The 13,460-nt window shown below is 54.8% G+C and overlaps 7 protein-coding genes across 14 annotated transcripts; 2 read left to right on the forward strand and 5 right to left on the reverse strand.

Annotated features, from left to right (window-relative positions):
- Positions 1-2: 2 nt before the first annotated feature.
- On the reverse strand, positions 3-557 carry KVP18_001102 (uncharacterized protein; the record flags this gene model as incomplete). The annotated part of the gene is made up of 1 exon (XM_067950779.1): positions 3-557. One exon carries the CDS (start codon positions 555-557, stop codon positions 3-5), a length of 555 nt encoding a protein of 184 aa, XP_067807498.1.
- A 126-nt stretch (positions 558-683) lies between these two features.
- On the forward strand, positions 684-2,642 carry KVP18_001096 (uncharacterized protein; the record flags this gene model as incomplete). Its single annotated transcript, XM_067950772.1, has 1 exon — positions 684-2,642. The coding sequence occupies one exon, from the start codon at positions 684-686 to the stop codon at positions 2,640-2,642; it is 1,959 nt and encodes a 652-aa protein (XP_067807491.1).
- Positions 2,643-2,654: 12 nt separating this feature from the next.
- Positions 2,655-5,543, reverse strand: KVP18_001106 (uncharacterized protein; the record flags this gene model as incomplete). 3 transcript variants are annotated; one of them, XM_067950784.1, is made up of 3 exons in its annotated part: positions 2,655-4,650; positions 4,679-5,283; positions 5,310-5,543. In XM_067950784.1, 3 exons carry the CDS (start codon positions 5,541-5,543, stop codon positions 2,655-2,657), a joined length of 2,835 nt encoding a protein of 944 aa, XP_067807503.1. The 3 variants fall into 3 exon arrangements, with proteins under 3 accessions (XP_067807503.1, XP_067807504.1, XP_067807505.1); XM_067950786.1 differs by lacking the exon at positions 2,655-4,650 and having other exon boundaries at positions 4,669-5,283; XM_067950785.1 differs by lacking the exons at positions 4,679-5,283; positions 5,310-5,543 and having other exon boundaries at positions 2,655-4,601.
- A 23-nt stretch (positions 5,544-5,566) lies between these two features.
- KVP18_001095 (uncharacterized protein) lies at positions 5,567-8,077 on the reverse strand (the record flags this gene model as incomplete). Of its 5 annotated transcripts, XM_067950770.1 has the most annotated exons (6): positions 5,567-5,941; positions 5,970-6,063; positions 6,091-7,266; positions 7,293-7,632; positions 7,660-7,750; positions 7,778-8,077. In XM_067950770.1, the coding sequence occupies 6 exons, from the start codon at positions 8,075-8,077 to the stop codon at positions 5,567-5,569; spliced, it is 2,376 nt and encodes a 791-aa protein (XP_067807489.1). The 5 variants fall into 5 exon arrangements, with proteins under 5 accessions (XP_067807489.1, XP_067807486.1, XP_067807490.1 ...); XM_067950767.1 differs by lacking the exons at positions 5,970-6,063; positions 6,091-7,266; positions 7,293-7,632; positions 7,660-7,750; positions 7,778-8,077 and having other exon boundaries at positions 5,567-5,827; XM_067950771.1 differs by lacking the exons at positions 5,567-5,941; positions 5,970-6,063; positions 7,293-7,632; positions 7,660-7,750; positions 7,778-8,077 and having other exon boundaries at positions 6,081-7,022.
- Positions 8,078-8,137: 60 nt separating this feature from the next.
- KVP18_001088 (uncharacterized protein) lies at positions 8,138-8,539 on the forward strand (the record flags this gene model as incomplete). The annotated part of the gene is made up of 1 exon (XM_067950753.1): positions 8,138-8,539. One exon carries the CDS (start codon positions 8,138-8,140, stop codon positions 8,537-8,539), a length of 402 nt encoding a protein of 133 aa, XP_067807475.1.
- Positions 8,540-8,839: 300 nt separating this feature from the next.
- On the reverse strand, positions 8,840-10,492 carry KVP18_001097 (uncharacterized protein; the record flags this gene model as incomplete). Its single annotated transcript, XM_067950773.1, has 1 exon — positions 8,840-10,492. The coding sequence occupies one exon, from the start codon at positions 10,490-10,492 to the stop codon at positions 8,840-8,842; it is 1,653 nt and encodes a 550-aa protein (XP_067807492.1).
- Positions 10,493-10,551: 59 nt separating this feature from the next.
- On the reverse strand, positions 10,552-13,116 carry KVP18_001108 (uncharacterized protein; the record flags this gene model as incomplete). Of its 2 annotated transcripts, none has more annotated exons than XM_067950789.1 (1): positions 10,552-13,116. In XM_067950789.1, the coding sequence occupies one exon, from the start codon at positions 13,114-13,116 to the stop codon at positions 10,552-10,554; it is 2,565 nt and encodes an 854-aa protein (XP_067807508.1). The 2 variants fall into 2 exon arrangements, with proteins under 2 accessions (XP_067807508.1, XP_067807509.1); XM_067950790.1 differs by having other exon boundaries at positions 10,552-13,071.
- Between the last annotated feature and the right edge of the window lie 344 nt (positions 13,117-13,460).

Genomic DNA, 13,460 nt, shown 5'->3' on the forward strand with positions numbered 1-13,460 from the left:
CCTTACACAGCAAGAGTCTTGAGGTTCCAGAGGCCATCGTGCGTCGTAGTGTATACCTCAATGCAGGCGCCAGAGTTCGTCTCTTTTATGGCTTGTGATGACATTGTGGCGCGGCCCAGGGCCAAGGGATGTGTGAGGCCTTCCGCCAGGATCTGAACCACCGTACCTTCCTCAAAGGTTTCCATTGTGCCACCAGCGGATGTGAGTCCCTGGCACATTACGTTGGCACCTCGAAGCACGAACTTAATCGCGCCTTTGTCCACCTGGACGCGAGTGACAAGCGAGGGATACATGTGAAGAATTCGAAGCGTCGGGACCCAGGGGGCATTCTTGTCGGCGGTGTCTTGAAAAAACTTGGGCTCGTCGTTCACGACCAGTAGGTTGGCATTGTTGCGACACTTTACCAAGCGCACAGCATCATCGGCGTTCCATATTTGGTCAAAGACGGGCTCCAGCCGAGGGTATGTCTCCAGCAGCTGCATCCTGATCGCCCGTTGGGCGGAGTTCTTCATAAGACTCGACTGAGCCGCATCAGAACGCTCGAACTTCCTAAACATCAAATTGGGACTTTTCTAAGAAAACTTTCACATCAACGCCGAATGTTAGACACAAAGGCCGACGCGAGAAGTAGTGGTGCTGGCACTTAAGGGAGAGGCAGGGCGTTAAATCGATATTTGCGGACGATGGCGCGAACAGTCAGAGTCCTTCAATCAAGGCCGACCCTATCCAGGTTGGACCTCATACAGATATACAGAGGGCTAATTCCTTCCGCCTTGGCGCCTCTGCAGACTGCCAACCTCTCAGCTGTGGCAATGTGCCCTGGTGAGGACCTCTATCTGTCTGGCTGCTTCTGTTTCCAAGTCCTGCGTGGATCCTTCATGGTTTTTGGATCTCGGATCGAAGCGTCAGAAACAGTGTATCCCGTAGCAAGGGCACCGTGGTCATGTGCTCTGCCTGTTGAGTGCATCTCAACCGCAGAGTGCTTCGACGGGGACTCGATTCTGATTGACAACGAGACCCTCACCAAGTATCTCGACACCGCTTATGGTGCGGTTCTCTTGCTGGCCATGCATGACAACGAATCCGCACGTGACGTCCGCTGCGTAGTTAAGGGTGTCTGTCCCACTGCTACCTCCGATATGGATCCAGTGGATGAGGACATTTCTCAAATCTGGAAGAGCTCAATGGTGCAGCACAAGCAGGTCTCCGTACGGCCGCTGGAGGTGCCTGACGCCTGGAAGAGAACCATCGAGTTGTTTTTACCGGAGCTGGAAACGCGCGAGGTGCCTTCTTTGGTTGTGGACGGGCCCAAAGGCAGCGGGAAGAGCACCTTCTGCACCTTCGCCGTGAACGCACTGTTGAACTGGGTCCCCTCCGTGTTGCTGCTTGACTGTGACTTAGGACAACCCCTCATTGGCCCCCCTACCACCGTCAGTTTGCAGTTGGTGTCCAAGCCACTTCTCAGCTCGGATCACTTTGAAGCCGGACTTGTGCACCCTCAAGCGTCCTACGATTCCGACGCGCCTTTATGGCCACCACCCGAGAGTCCAATGTGTGTGTCATCGGTATCCCTGGCAGAGGTGTCGCCCCTGCAGTGTCCTGTCGCCTACATTGACGCCCTCCGTAGCCTGGTCTTCAGGGCACGGCACATTGTGCGGAATCTGCAGGTCGTGCTGGAGAAGCTGGAGGAGCGACGTCAGTACCGCCAGTGGCGATCTCGGGAGACCCAGGCCGCCTTTGAGTTTGATCAATCCGATGCCTCGTACCGCAGTCGCGTACCAGTGATCGTCAACTTGTCAGGCTACAACGAGGGTTTAGGAGCCTACATGAAAGATGCTCTGGGGTGGATGTTGAACTCGCAGTTTCTCACCTGCTTCGGGGAGCCTGTCTCGCCCAAGCCCTACAATACCCCGTTCAGTGCCGTTATGCAGGCACTGGACCTCCCAGTTGGGTGCTGGTCCGACAGTGCTATCCAACGCGCAGTGCTCTCGCCCTACCGACTGGGGAGAGAAGACCGAAGGTTCCCTTGGCCGGCTCTGTCCTCCTCTACTCATCGGTGGATTCGAGTCATGAGTCACCTGAAGCCTCAGTACGCCGACGTGGATTACTTGCCCTTGCCACAGGACGTCGCGGCATTCGCAGACGACTTGCTTAAGCGAGTCGACTTCCCCGTGACGTCCCTCCGCCTTATCCTAGATTCCGAGTTAAAGTCTAGGCTCTCAAACGCCGACCACGGCGAGTTGCTCGTGGCGGCGCTGGAAAACGCCGTAGTCTGTCTGGGAGTCGAGACGGGGAAGAACACCAGGCGCCAAGGTCGCTTCTTCCGAGACGTCGTCGAAACTGGAGATAGAGGGCCAGAGGTCGTTGCTTTGGCTTGGGTAGCCCGTCTGGACACTCGTACTGGCCTCCTCAGCGCGCTGGTCAATCCCAACATCCCCGATGCCATGTTGAAAAAGGTCAACTGCATTCATACCAGCGTTGAGTTGCGCAGATGGACGCCCGAGCGAGCAACTCTGACGAAAAACATCCCAAGACGCGCGCTCGTCAGACCGACGTTCAGTAAAGTGTATCACGGGCGGAAACCCACCAGCCCACTCCCCTTTCCAGACCTGCTGTTGCACCAGCCTGAGGCTGGACTGTAGTCGCGAAACGAATCAAACCTTCTCGCCCTCAGCGGAAATGGTTTCCCACCTCTGCACGGCTAACTTGTACTCGATGTGCAGCACGTTGCAGATCTTCAGTATGTACTGGATCACTGCGCTCCGAGCCGCGCAGACGGCTTGCCACTTGTGCCAGCTCGTCATATAGGTCACATAGAACGTGAGGTCGAAGTAGTGCCCCGGCTGCACGGCCTCGATGATCATCGCGTAGTCCTTGTGAATGTACTCGCTAGGCCGCGCGAGGACGTAGGCCTCGACTAGCTGCCTGAGAGCCTTTATTCGTGGTGCGGGTGTCAGGTCTGACACCAACATGTGGACGACGAAACAGGCAGCCCGCGATCTGGAGTCGTTCACGATCTTCTCTGTAATCAGGCTCGCGTTGGAGTAAATTACTATCTTCTCTTCGATGTTGACGAACTCAGTGTAGAATGTCGTAATCTTCCGAACGACGTGGATCTGCTGTGACGGGCCGAGTCGAAGTCTGTCGCCCACAGTGAAGGGGTTCACAAAGCAGATGAGCATCACTGACTGAACAAAGGAGGTGTAGAGGAAACTCATGGACACGATCACAGATGACACCACTGCGGCTCCTGAGACGATGATCGACTCAGGACTCAGCCCTATGCACACGAGGAAGACGAAGAAGGTAACGGTTATGAGGATGATGTTGATGAGGTTGCCGAAGACCACTTGAATCTGCAGCTGCGCGTCCATGGCCCTGACTAGGCTCTTCTTGGTGTTGTGCATGTTAACAAGCACTCGTTGCATGGAGTTCTCGTTGATGAGGTTAGTCTTGCCGGGATCGGCCTGCCTGAAGAATGCAGTCAACTCCTGTCCTGTGAGGAACTTCTCAAAGAACTCGCGAGGGATCGTCTGCTGCGATTTCGGGTCCTTCTGGCGGACTGCCTGATGTTCGGCCTCCGCTAGTGCCTGTACGGCCGTGTCCAGGGCGGCAGTGGTGACGGCTACGTTTTTGCTAGCTTTCACGTGTTCCAGTCCTGGGTGGAATGCTCCATGTCCCTTCCCCCTCTTTGTCCCCATCGACCGCTGCCTCCGACGGCGAAAAGGGTGCATGACGTCTGCTTGCATCGGAGACTCCCACGGAGGAGCTGTGGAAAGCTGTCGGTCGTCCCTGAAATTCGGGTCCTCAACTGCCACCTCTGCGTCGTCCGTTGCGGCTATAGACGACTGCCCTTCGGTCGCAGATATGGACGACTGTCCTTCGGAAGGAAAGACGGGAAAGACCACACCTGGCGTTCCAGAAGCTAGTGAGGTCGTGCTTGCAGAAGACTGACTCTCCTCGGAAGTGCTACTATCCGCGCTGCTATTGGGGCTACTCTCCACTATCAGCGTCGGACCGGAACTCTCGCTGGCCACCTCCAACTCGTCGAGGTTCAGGGTAAACTCGGCAGCGACTTCACGATGCAGCTGCACCTCAACGGGCTCCGTTTCCACGACATCGCACCTCGCCCTCATCTCAGCCATCAGCTGGTTGTCGTGCTCCAGGTCAATGCTAGTGATCACCTTTTGCGGGGTGTCTGGGGGAATGTCGTCACGCAGCGCCTTCTCGAGGCCCTCTAGGGCGGCCATCTCCAGGGGCGTGGGTACTATTGCGAACTCGGGCGGCTTCGGCTTCTCAACGGGAGGGGGGGGTTCCAGCTTCTTCTTCTCTTCCTCCACTTTGTCGTCCAAAATCTCCTCCTTCTTCGACGCGACCCGCTCAAGGACGGCCATGTCCTTGGTAGTGGTCGCAGGCGCTGGCTCCAGCACTGTCTCCTGGCTGAGATCCGCCTCCCGTCGTTTTCGCGCTTCACTAAGATCTATGTGGAACCCGTGCAGTAGATTAAACAGCTGCGTCGCTATTGCCGTGCTGTCAGCTTTTGAGTTCATGCTTGAAAGGGTAAAGTACCCAGTGATCAGGTTGATGGGCAGTCGGACCATAGATGTAAGGTACAGGTTCTGAAATCTACTCGTCCTTGCATCTCGAATGCTGTATGGAACCAGGTTGTCACACCCACATTCGTTTGCTCAGGTACTGCGGGGTCTTCGTATGACTCGCGTTTCCTCCATCTGACATTCGCGCAGAGAACGCGCTGACGAACGATTTCTCAGGCGTCCTGCTGTCCGATAAGTTAAGGTAGTCGATAGTCTCCACAAACTTCCCAATCTTCCACATTGTGGAGTAGAAGGTAAAAAAATCCACAAGGGTCTCGTTGTAGTTCATCATGAAGCCCAGCACAAAGACGAAGGTGATGAAAGACAGCACCAGGTTCTTAGTGACCCACAAGATCATAGAATAGTAGGCGCCATCAAGGAAGACGGGGGTCATTACGCCAAAGTCATCTCCCATGAAGCGAAATGTGCTGTTCGTGCTCCCCCGCACCAGCACAGAGGAGTAGATCACGAAGGAGGTGACTACCCACAGCACGTCAAAAACGTACAAGTTCACTGCCACAAACAACACGCCAAGGAATTGGGCAGTGTTCGGCAGCTTGGAGTGAATGCACACCAGAATCTGGCGCAGCGTCGCCATGCCCATTATGCAGGCCAGCTCAATGGGGCTGATGATCAAAAGCTTGAACGGGTTGCCGAGCGGGGCTGCGTCGGCTTGCTTACGTGCGGACTGTGGTTTGGTAAGCCCCTCCTCACCTGCACCACGATGGCGTACGTCACCAAAAAGACCAGGTGCAGACTCCAAAGACACGTAGTCGTTGCGTGAGGAAATATGACGTTCACCAAGAATCCCCGAATCTCTGCATGCTCCTCGTCATCCTCCTCCTCCAACTCGTCTAAATTCTCGAATCGCTCGAGCTGGTGTCGATTTCCGTCGGCTCTCACCTGTTGCAGCACGTTTTCGACGTTGTCGTCGAACCTCGCACCCATACAGACGTTTTTATGAAATTCAATCACGTAGATTCCCATCGAGTCACAGGCTTCTTGTACTCGATGCGGAGCATCTGAATCATGCTGATGATGTACATCAAAACATTCCCCCGTTCTTTGCGGATGACTTGCCAATGATGGGACGACAAGCGGTACTCAGCGTAGACGGATATGGCGACGTAGTGGCCTGGCTGCGCGGAATCGATACAGCATACGGTGTTGGGCGTGTATTCTGACGGACGCGCACTGGTGTACGCCTCTATAAGTCGGAACAGAGCTTGCATTTTTGACGGGTGGGTCTGGTCCGATATCAGAAAGTGCAGGGCGAAGCCAGCAAGTTTGGTGCGGGAGGAGTTCAGGATGCGTTCCTTCGATATCACCGCATTGGATAACGTGAACTGCGTGTCTGGACCTGGGAGTACTCACGACTTTGCCTTCCAATGTGCGCATCTCAGTGTAGAACGTGGAAATGCCCTTGACGAACAGAAGGTCAGTGGTATTTTCCAGCCCGAACTGAACGCTGGATGAGCCTCCGCTTCAACCCCACATATCGCCAACGGAATACGGATTGAGGAACAGCACGAGTATGATGCTCTGTATGAAGTCCTGATAGAAGACACTGAGCACCAGCGTGAATGCCGTCAGGACGGCAGCGCCCGAAACAATGATCGTCTCGGGTTTCAGTCCCAAAATGATGAGGACGCCCAGAATATACACCACAATGAAGAGAACGTCCAAGGCCCGCGTAATAACTTTCCTGATGGCGGCCTCCGACCGAAGGCTGCTCACCAGCATCAACTGCTGCTGTAGAAGCGACTGGAACACTCGACTGAACTCCTGTTCGGTTACCGAGGCGTTCAGGTCGTTTGACCGCTTGAAGACCAGCTTGCACTCCTCAGCAGTCAGCACCAGCTTCACCACACTCAAGGGGATACCGTCTTCTGATGTTTTCTTCTGTGCCTCCAAGTTGACTAACTTCAGCACCGCATTTTGTAGCAGGTTCTCCTTGACCGCTGTCTCGTGAATGCTGCGGAAAATTGGAGGGCGCCTTTCGAGGAGTCGAAGGTCTCTTTTGGGCAGCCTAGCCGTGACTTCAGGGTCGTTTCGGAAGGCAACCCCCGTAGGCGATGCCTCCGCTGCGGGCGCCTTCACGCCGGCAGCAGCCTCAGAAGGCCCGGTTGCGTTATTAGCAAACCCGTCAGTGTCAGCGATGTCCTTGTAGGACAAGTGCTCCGTTGGAGGCAGTGCCTCGGCGTCATCAAAGACCTGCACCGCGGCCTCCAATTCCAGCAGTGCGAGCTCCCGTTCGGTGGAGTCCACGTTTTTAGGGGGAGCTTCGACGATGAACTTGCCTTTCTTTTGTTCGGGAACGGTCTCTGGAATTTGAGACTCCCTTCCATTTTTCAAATCAGTCGTTAGTACAGTTCGCAGCTTCTTCTTCCAGCTCAGGGTGCTTTCTTGATGGTCCAGAGGGGACATCACGACTGTTTGGGTCGTTGGGCGGTGAGAGTCGACCGTGGATCTGTACGTCCCATCTGAAGCCCTCCGACTCCTATTCTGAAACCCCAGCAAGAGAGTACGATGCACCCGTTTTCCGTGCTCCGAGAGCGATGCGAAAGTGGAAAACACTTGCACGCCGATAGGAGTTGGCAATTGGAGTGGATCACCTGACTGGCGAACGTAGAACAGATTGTTCAGCTTGTTGCTTTCGGACGCTTCGATTCTGTTTCACTCGAATGCACGGCTCACTGATCGCACGTCAGATGCGGTGGAAGTTCGGCGCCGCATGTGAAAAACTCCTCGCCGATTGACTGGTTGCTCGGGAATCTGTCGATCGAGGCTGTAGCGTTGGCCATCTCACTCAATTTCCACAAGCTGGCATAGTACGTGAAGAATTCCTGTATCCGATGATTGAAGCTCTGTAGGAAACCCAGCAGCATCCACTGCGTTCCGAACTTGCGAAGGTTATTCTTCACAGCCCACAGCAAAAGCAGCAGCCCCATAGTCTCGAACTTCTTATCCACAGCTGGGTCTGGCGGGCCTCCCGTCACCATGTATGCATTGGCAAGGATAACAAAGTAGAGGGTCGCTGTTCAAGATCGCGCCCTAATCTCACCTGTCCAGAGAAGGTCATGCACTTCAGGATCAAGTGCCGCCACCACAACTTCTATGAGAATAGGAAACCTCGCATTGTGAAACAAGGCGAACTGCTAATCTTGAGGAGGCATCCCCACCGCCAGAAGCCGCAGAAAGCCGGCGCATCCGATGGTCCCGAGAAACACCACCAAGATGGACCCATATGTGGCGTTGGCCTCTGAGTAGGGCAACCCAGACGTGAAGCACACGAGACCCGCCACGACCGTCAAGACGAGCGACAGAAGCCAGGTGGTGTGTGATGGCACGAAGGACCTCCACACCACACCTGCAGAGCCAGTCTTGTTGACTGGCACCACAGCCTGGTCGTCAAGTATCACATCATCTACGAGGTCCAATTTCTGCAGGACATCAGCAACGCGCGGGTCCTGCTCCAACATTTTGTGTCACGAAGAACCACACGACAACATAGGTGCACTAAATAGCCGAATCTTGGAGTTATGAGGTGCCGACATGAGGAGTTTATACGGGCGTCGTGGCCGCTGCTGCTGCTGGGACAAGCGCTGCTCGTCAGCCAGAGCAGACCCCGCGTCGGACGAGATGAAAAGCTCTGTGAGCGCCTAGCCGAAATTCTTCGCCACTCTGCCCCCAAGGAGGGCGTGGACATACGCGCCGACGGTTTCGTTCTGGTGAGCACTCTTCTTGCAAAGGCGCCAACGACGCGATCAGACTTGGAGCGGATCGTCCGAAAGAACCACAAGAAGCGGTTCGGTGTCATACGAGGCGAGAACGGCGAGCTCCTGTGGATTCGCGCTCGTCAAGGTCACTCGTTGCCTGTGGATGATAACGCCCTGTTCACGCCCATCACTAAAGGTACGAGGTGCATCCATGGCACATACTAGTGGGTTAGAGACTGCAGTTATTATTCAGCACACGTCTACCAAGAATCTTAACTCAAGGCTTGCACCGCATGCACCGACAACACATCCACTTCTCTCCGGGTTTACCCGGAGACGAACGGAACGTGTCCGGCCCTCGCAAAAATGCTGAGGTAGCACTGGTCATCGATATGGACAGCGCTCTCAAGGACGGAGTCAAGTTCTTTCTCTCTGAGAACAATGTAATCCTAACTAGAGGCTTGCAAGGCGCGTTACCCCCGAAGTACATCAAAAAGGTGGTTGACCTTACAAGTAGTAAACGCCTTACACATTGCAACGAAGAGCAATATTCTGTTTCTCCTCACAAGCCCGTTGGTAGTGAAAGGACAAGAGGCACACAGCAGACCAGCCCGCCCAGAAGCTGGCCAACACCAGATAGTCTGACGTCTGCCACTTAGGGATCTCGTAGCTTTTCCAATCGGCGTCGCCAATTCCGAACGTGAAGAAGTTTGATCCGGCGGCCCATGCCATGGACAAGCTCCCAGGGATGCACAGCAGATATTTGAAGAAATGCGTCTCTCGGTTGAGATTGTCCGCGACGAACGGGACATTCCGCAGCGCCTGGATGGTGACGGCTTCCAACGACACGAGAAAGAAGACGATCCATGCCCACTGAATGTAGGTCCAGCGTACGTGGTGCCACAAGCCCACAAATGTAAAAATCAAGAAGAAGAGCGGTATTTTCCTGTTGCGCCCTCCAAGAGGAATGTAAATGTACCTGATGAGCCACGCGTTGTACGATGCGTGCCAGCCACGCCAGAACATCTGATACGTGTGGTTGTTCATGTAAAACCGCATCTGGTTTTCTATCGTCTCCACGCCATCCAAGAGAGCCCAGAGCCGCATCGATCCCCAAATGATAGCATACTTCGCCCATATGAAAAACAAATGAAGGACGACGAAAATCGGGATGTAGCCGGGTGCGATGAGCGACCAGAACGAGGCGTTACTGGGTTGTTCAATGAGAGCCGTGGTGTAGATAGTGTGGGTGTAGAGGTCAAGTCCGATAACGACAGCACCCAGGTACGCCGCGTACTTCATTAAACGCGTCTGGTCGTACCCCGTCTGATGTGTCATCGTCTGCGATTTGAAGGCGTTGAAGGTTACGATCGGTCCGGCGAGCTGCAGCGGAGGGTACAGAAGATAGTGACTGAGGGAGAGGTAGTCGTACTCTTCAGGATTGAGCGGCGTTTGGACCCTAGCCTTGTAGGAAAGGACGTCTTGCCGAGGCTGAGGCAGCTCACCGGAGCAGCGGCGATCCATGAAGAATGAAATTAGGCGCAGCATCCAAAACCGAAAGCCAACTGCCCAACCGATGGTTGGGGCGCGTGTTGACGGGATCCAACGGACCAGCCAGGTGATGGGACACCAGGGGCTATTAATTGAGAGTAACATGACGACGAGGTAGGCCCATATGGCTGATGCACCGGTCACCTTGCCTGAAAAGCATGGAAGAGGAATGTGTGCCATCTTGTCCACGAGGAGACCCAGCAGCACAATCAAAAGCAGCGCCGCGGCACCACGAGCCGTGTGAATGAGGACGCAGCCCACCAGACCTATGGTGATGTCTACCAGAGCTTTAATGGTCTGTCGGGAGTTAAGTGACCTGACAAGGTGCGCGACTAAAAGATGAACAGCGCAAAACAGCACAAGCGGTAGGAGGTACGTGCGGAGACCTCGATAGTTGGCATCGGTGCCATCCAAGGGGATGCTGAGGATATTCGACGGAGCAAGGCCGGTGAGCCCGCTATTGCGCATGTCCTGGAACCGACTAAATAAATGGAGAACCTGTCCACCAAGACAGACAACTGCAATTATGGAGATGATGATGAGTTCCAGCGGATAGTAGAGCATACTGCCGTAGACAGTCAAGGGCATTGCTTTGGCCTCCACGTCCATTGCCCCGCAGTCGAGCATGACCAGGAATTTGCGGATTGTGCGTGTTTAACTGAGGGGTCAGTGCAAACATAAACAGGTCACTTGGCAATGATTTCTCCGAGTTGGATCGATGAAAGGTCGAAGTCTGAGAGGGGCGAAACAACCGACGATCCCAGCTGGAGCTGTTTCTTGAACTCGTCGAAATCCCATAGGTCCTCAATGGACTCATCCTCAAAGTCGAAGCAGGAGTCTTCTGGAATCGGAGGACACGTAGTGTCGAAGTTCCACAGGCTTCCCAAACCAATATCCTTCAGAGTCTCCTCCACCTCGAGGCGTACCGTGTCTGAGATGGACGTGAGCGACGCTCCAGTGGAACCATTCTGACAGGCCACTGGCTTCCCGCTCATTTCTGTGAGAAGGAACTCCACCATGCGACTGTACAGTCGCCGATGGATTCCTACTCTCCAGGCGGCAGGCATGGTCTGGATTTGTCGCTGGCACCTCAGTCTTATGATTCGTCGAGGGAGTTTCTGTATTGAGAGGGAGTTCGAACGCACCTTTAGCTTGGACTGCCTCCACTGAGTAAGGCGACGCGGATTCGCTCCAATCCATTTGCGCGCTGTGACCTGCGGGCCCTCACGTCTAGACAGCGTCAAGGCATGTGGCAAAACCTTCCTGGTCGGAAGGTAGCTGACGCCGGCTTCTCTGAGTTCATTTGAAATCTCAGAGGCTAAGGCGGAAGACGCCATGGACTCCAAAGGCATCCCTATCGCCAGCAAGTCGCCTTTGGCTACGCGGAGTTCAGTCTCCAGATAAGCCTTCGCTCCAAGAATGTCGTGCATCTGAGACTTCACTCTGTGTTCTTGCAGTCTGTTCACGGCCTTGAGTAGAACAGATGTTCGATTCTGGCTCAGCAGCGATGTCAGCCTGTCTAGCACCTTCACGTTGTAGAGCTGGTCCGCCATGTTATAGAAGCGCACTCTCGAGGAGAGTGCCACAAGAGCCGACTGCATCCGCGCATGTTCACAACGGGTGAGCCAAGTGTCGAACCTGAATACAAACAATTGTAGCACGTTAAGCCGGCCCATAGCCTGTAAGTGCAGGCTGGACTTGTGCCTTTCGTACGCGTTTTTCCTGGTCAGTTGCATCAGGACCTCCATCTTGCGATGTTTGACGACGGCCTCCAGTCCGATCACCAGCTGACTTGTGCCTTGTACCTTCGACGCTGAGCAGAGAGACTTGTGGAAAGCCGTCTTCATCATATGTATGAACGCTAGCTGCTTGCGCCTACGCGCCAATCTATCGACAATCTGGAGGGCGGGCCAAACAGCACGCTCAATGAAGCGCTTCGTCTGCAGGTTGTTGCGGAACGCTGCCAAACCACACTGGCGAAGTGTGTAGTACCGATTACGCACCCACAAGTCCATCAGGTAGCACGCTCTCTCCATGGGAATGCAGTCGAAGTGGTCCACCACCCGGGTATTCACCTTCACCAGGTTGTGGCTGATCTGCAGCGCGACGTCCTTCGCGCGCGATTGAGAGTGCGACGACATGCAGAGCAGCGCGCTGTGTGCCAACCTATTACGCACGCGTTCAGCTACATTGGCCAACGATTGCACGACGCGTACGTCTACCTCCGAGAGCCTGATCGCGGCCAGGCACCACCGACGGAGGAGAGCCCGACACGGAGTCGCGCGGGCGATGAGGCGCAACATGACGGTGTCCTCTTGTCGGCGTCTGTTAGCCACCAAGTTCCACTTCGCTATGGTGTTGGTGGTGATCAGCCGCTGCCTCAGTTCCTTTTTTTGAAGCATGATATCCATGCACTGCAGTTTTGCCTTGTCTCGACCTCTTGCAGCCAACGCCCCATAAGCCCGAATCAAGTGAAACGCGTCTCCTACTTGTCGGAGGTAGGCTCGGTCGACAACATACTTGAGGTGCTTGCGGCGCCCCTGCACCGTCCTAGACGCGACGATCGCCAACTGTGTTTCTAGCAGACCGTCCACCACAGCCTTGGTCCCTGCCATGAGTCGCCGGCTTTGAGTGTGAAGCATGTTGCGCAGCAGGGTGACCCAGCCGGCTCTCAGCAGCCGGAGCTCCATCCGCTCCACGTGTATGGCGAAGCGCTGGAATCGAGTTTTCAGATGAGCCGCCAGCTCCGCAGTTTTCGCAGTGTACTCCGCCGTCTCCGTCCTTACAAGGGCCACCTCTAATTGTCCAGCGAGCGAGGCCGATTCCTCCTGTCGTTTCTTGTTCGAACAGTGAAGCCGTAGTATATGAAAGGCGTCTCGTAGGGAGATGGTCATGTGGCAGTCCAACAGGTTTACCGTCCGAGATACGACGGCAAATAGTCCTCCGTTTCTTAAGGCATCATGCAATTCGGACACCTTCATCTCGGCGGCCGCCATGGATACGAACTCCTCATTCTGCGAGCCCAAGACCCCTAACCGCTGATGCTTCTGAATCTCCGATATCCATTGCTGGCATTCGGCCACGGATTCTACCATGAAAACCACCACTCGCGTTTTCGTCTTGTGTCCCTTCTTGGTCGGGACGGCGTAGTGCACTTCAAAGCAGAGTGGTCTTCTTTTCCACACGCCTACGAGACTTAGACTCATAAGGGAGAATGACACCTGAATAAGCGGGGGGCTTTCCTGTGCCATTGAAATCAAGAGTCCGTGCTGCAGCACAAGCTTCTCAGCGTTCCACTTGCGCCTTACCGTACGTCTTAGGCGTTTCACCGACCCAGACTTCACGCGGGCTTGACTTTCCGGCAGCTGCCACCGACTTGGTAGCGCATGGCGTCTGAAGGGCGTGACGAACGAAGATGTCACCGAGGGTTTTCTGCTGTTGCAGTTAAAATGTGACGAGCTGCTTTTGGCTTCGACTGCGAACCTCAAGTTTTTTTGAGTCGCTTCCGGCTCATGCTGGGTCTCAGGCGTGGTCGGAGTCAGCTGCTCGGATGAGGGGTCGAATTGGAAGCGAATCCGTTTCTCCGGGGCTGCAT

This window comes from the organism of the source record quoted next, assembly GCF_019968955.1.
Source record: "MAG: Porospora cf. gigantea A chromosome Unknown PgA_NODE_59_length_51225_cov_357.344, whole genome shotgun sequence".
NCBI lineage: Eukaryota > Apicomplexa > Conoidasida > Eugregarinorida > Porosporidae > Porospora > Porospora cf. gigantea A.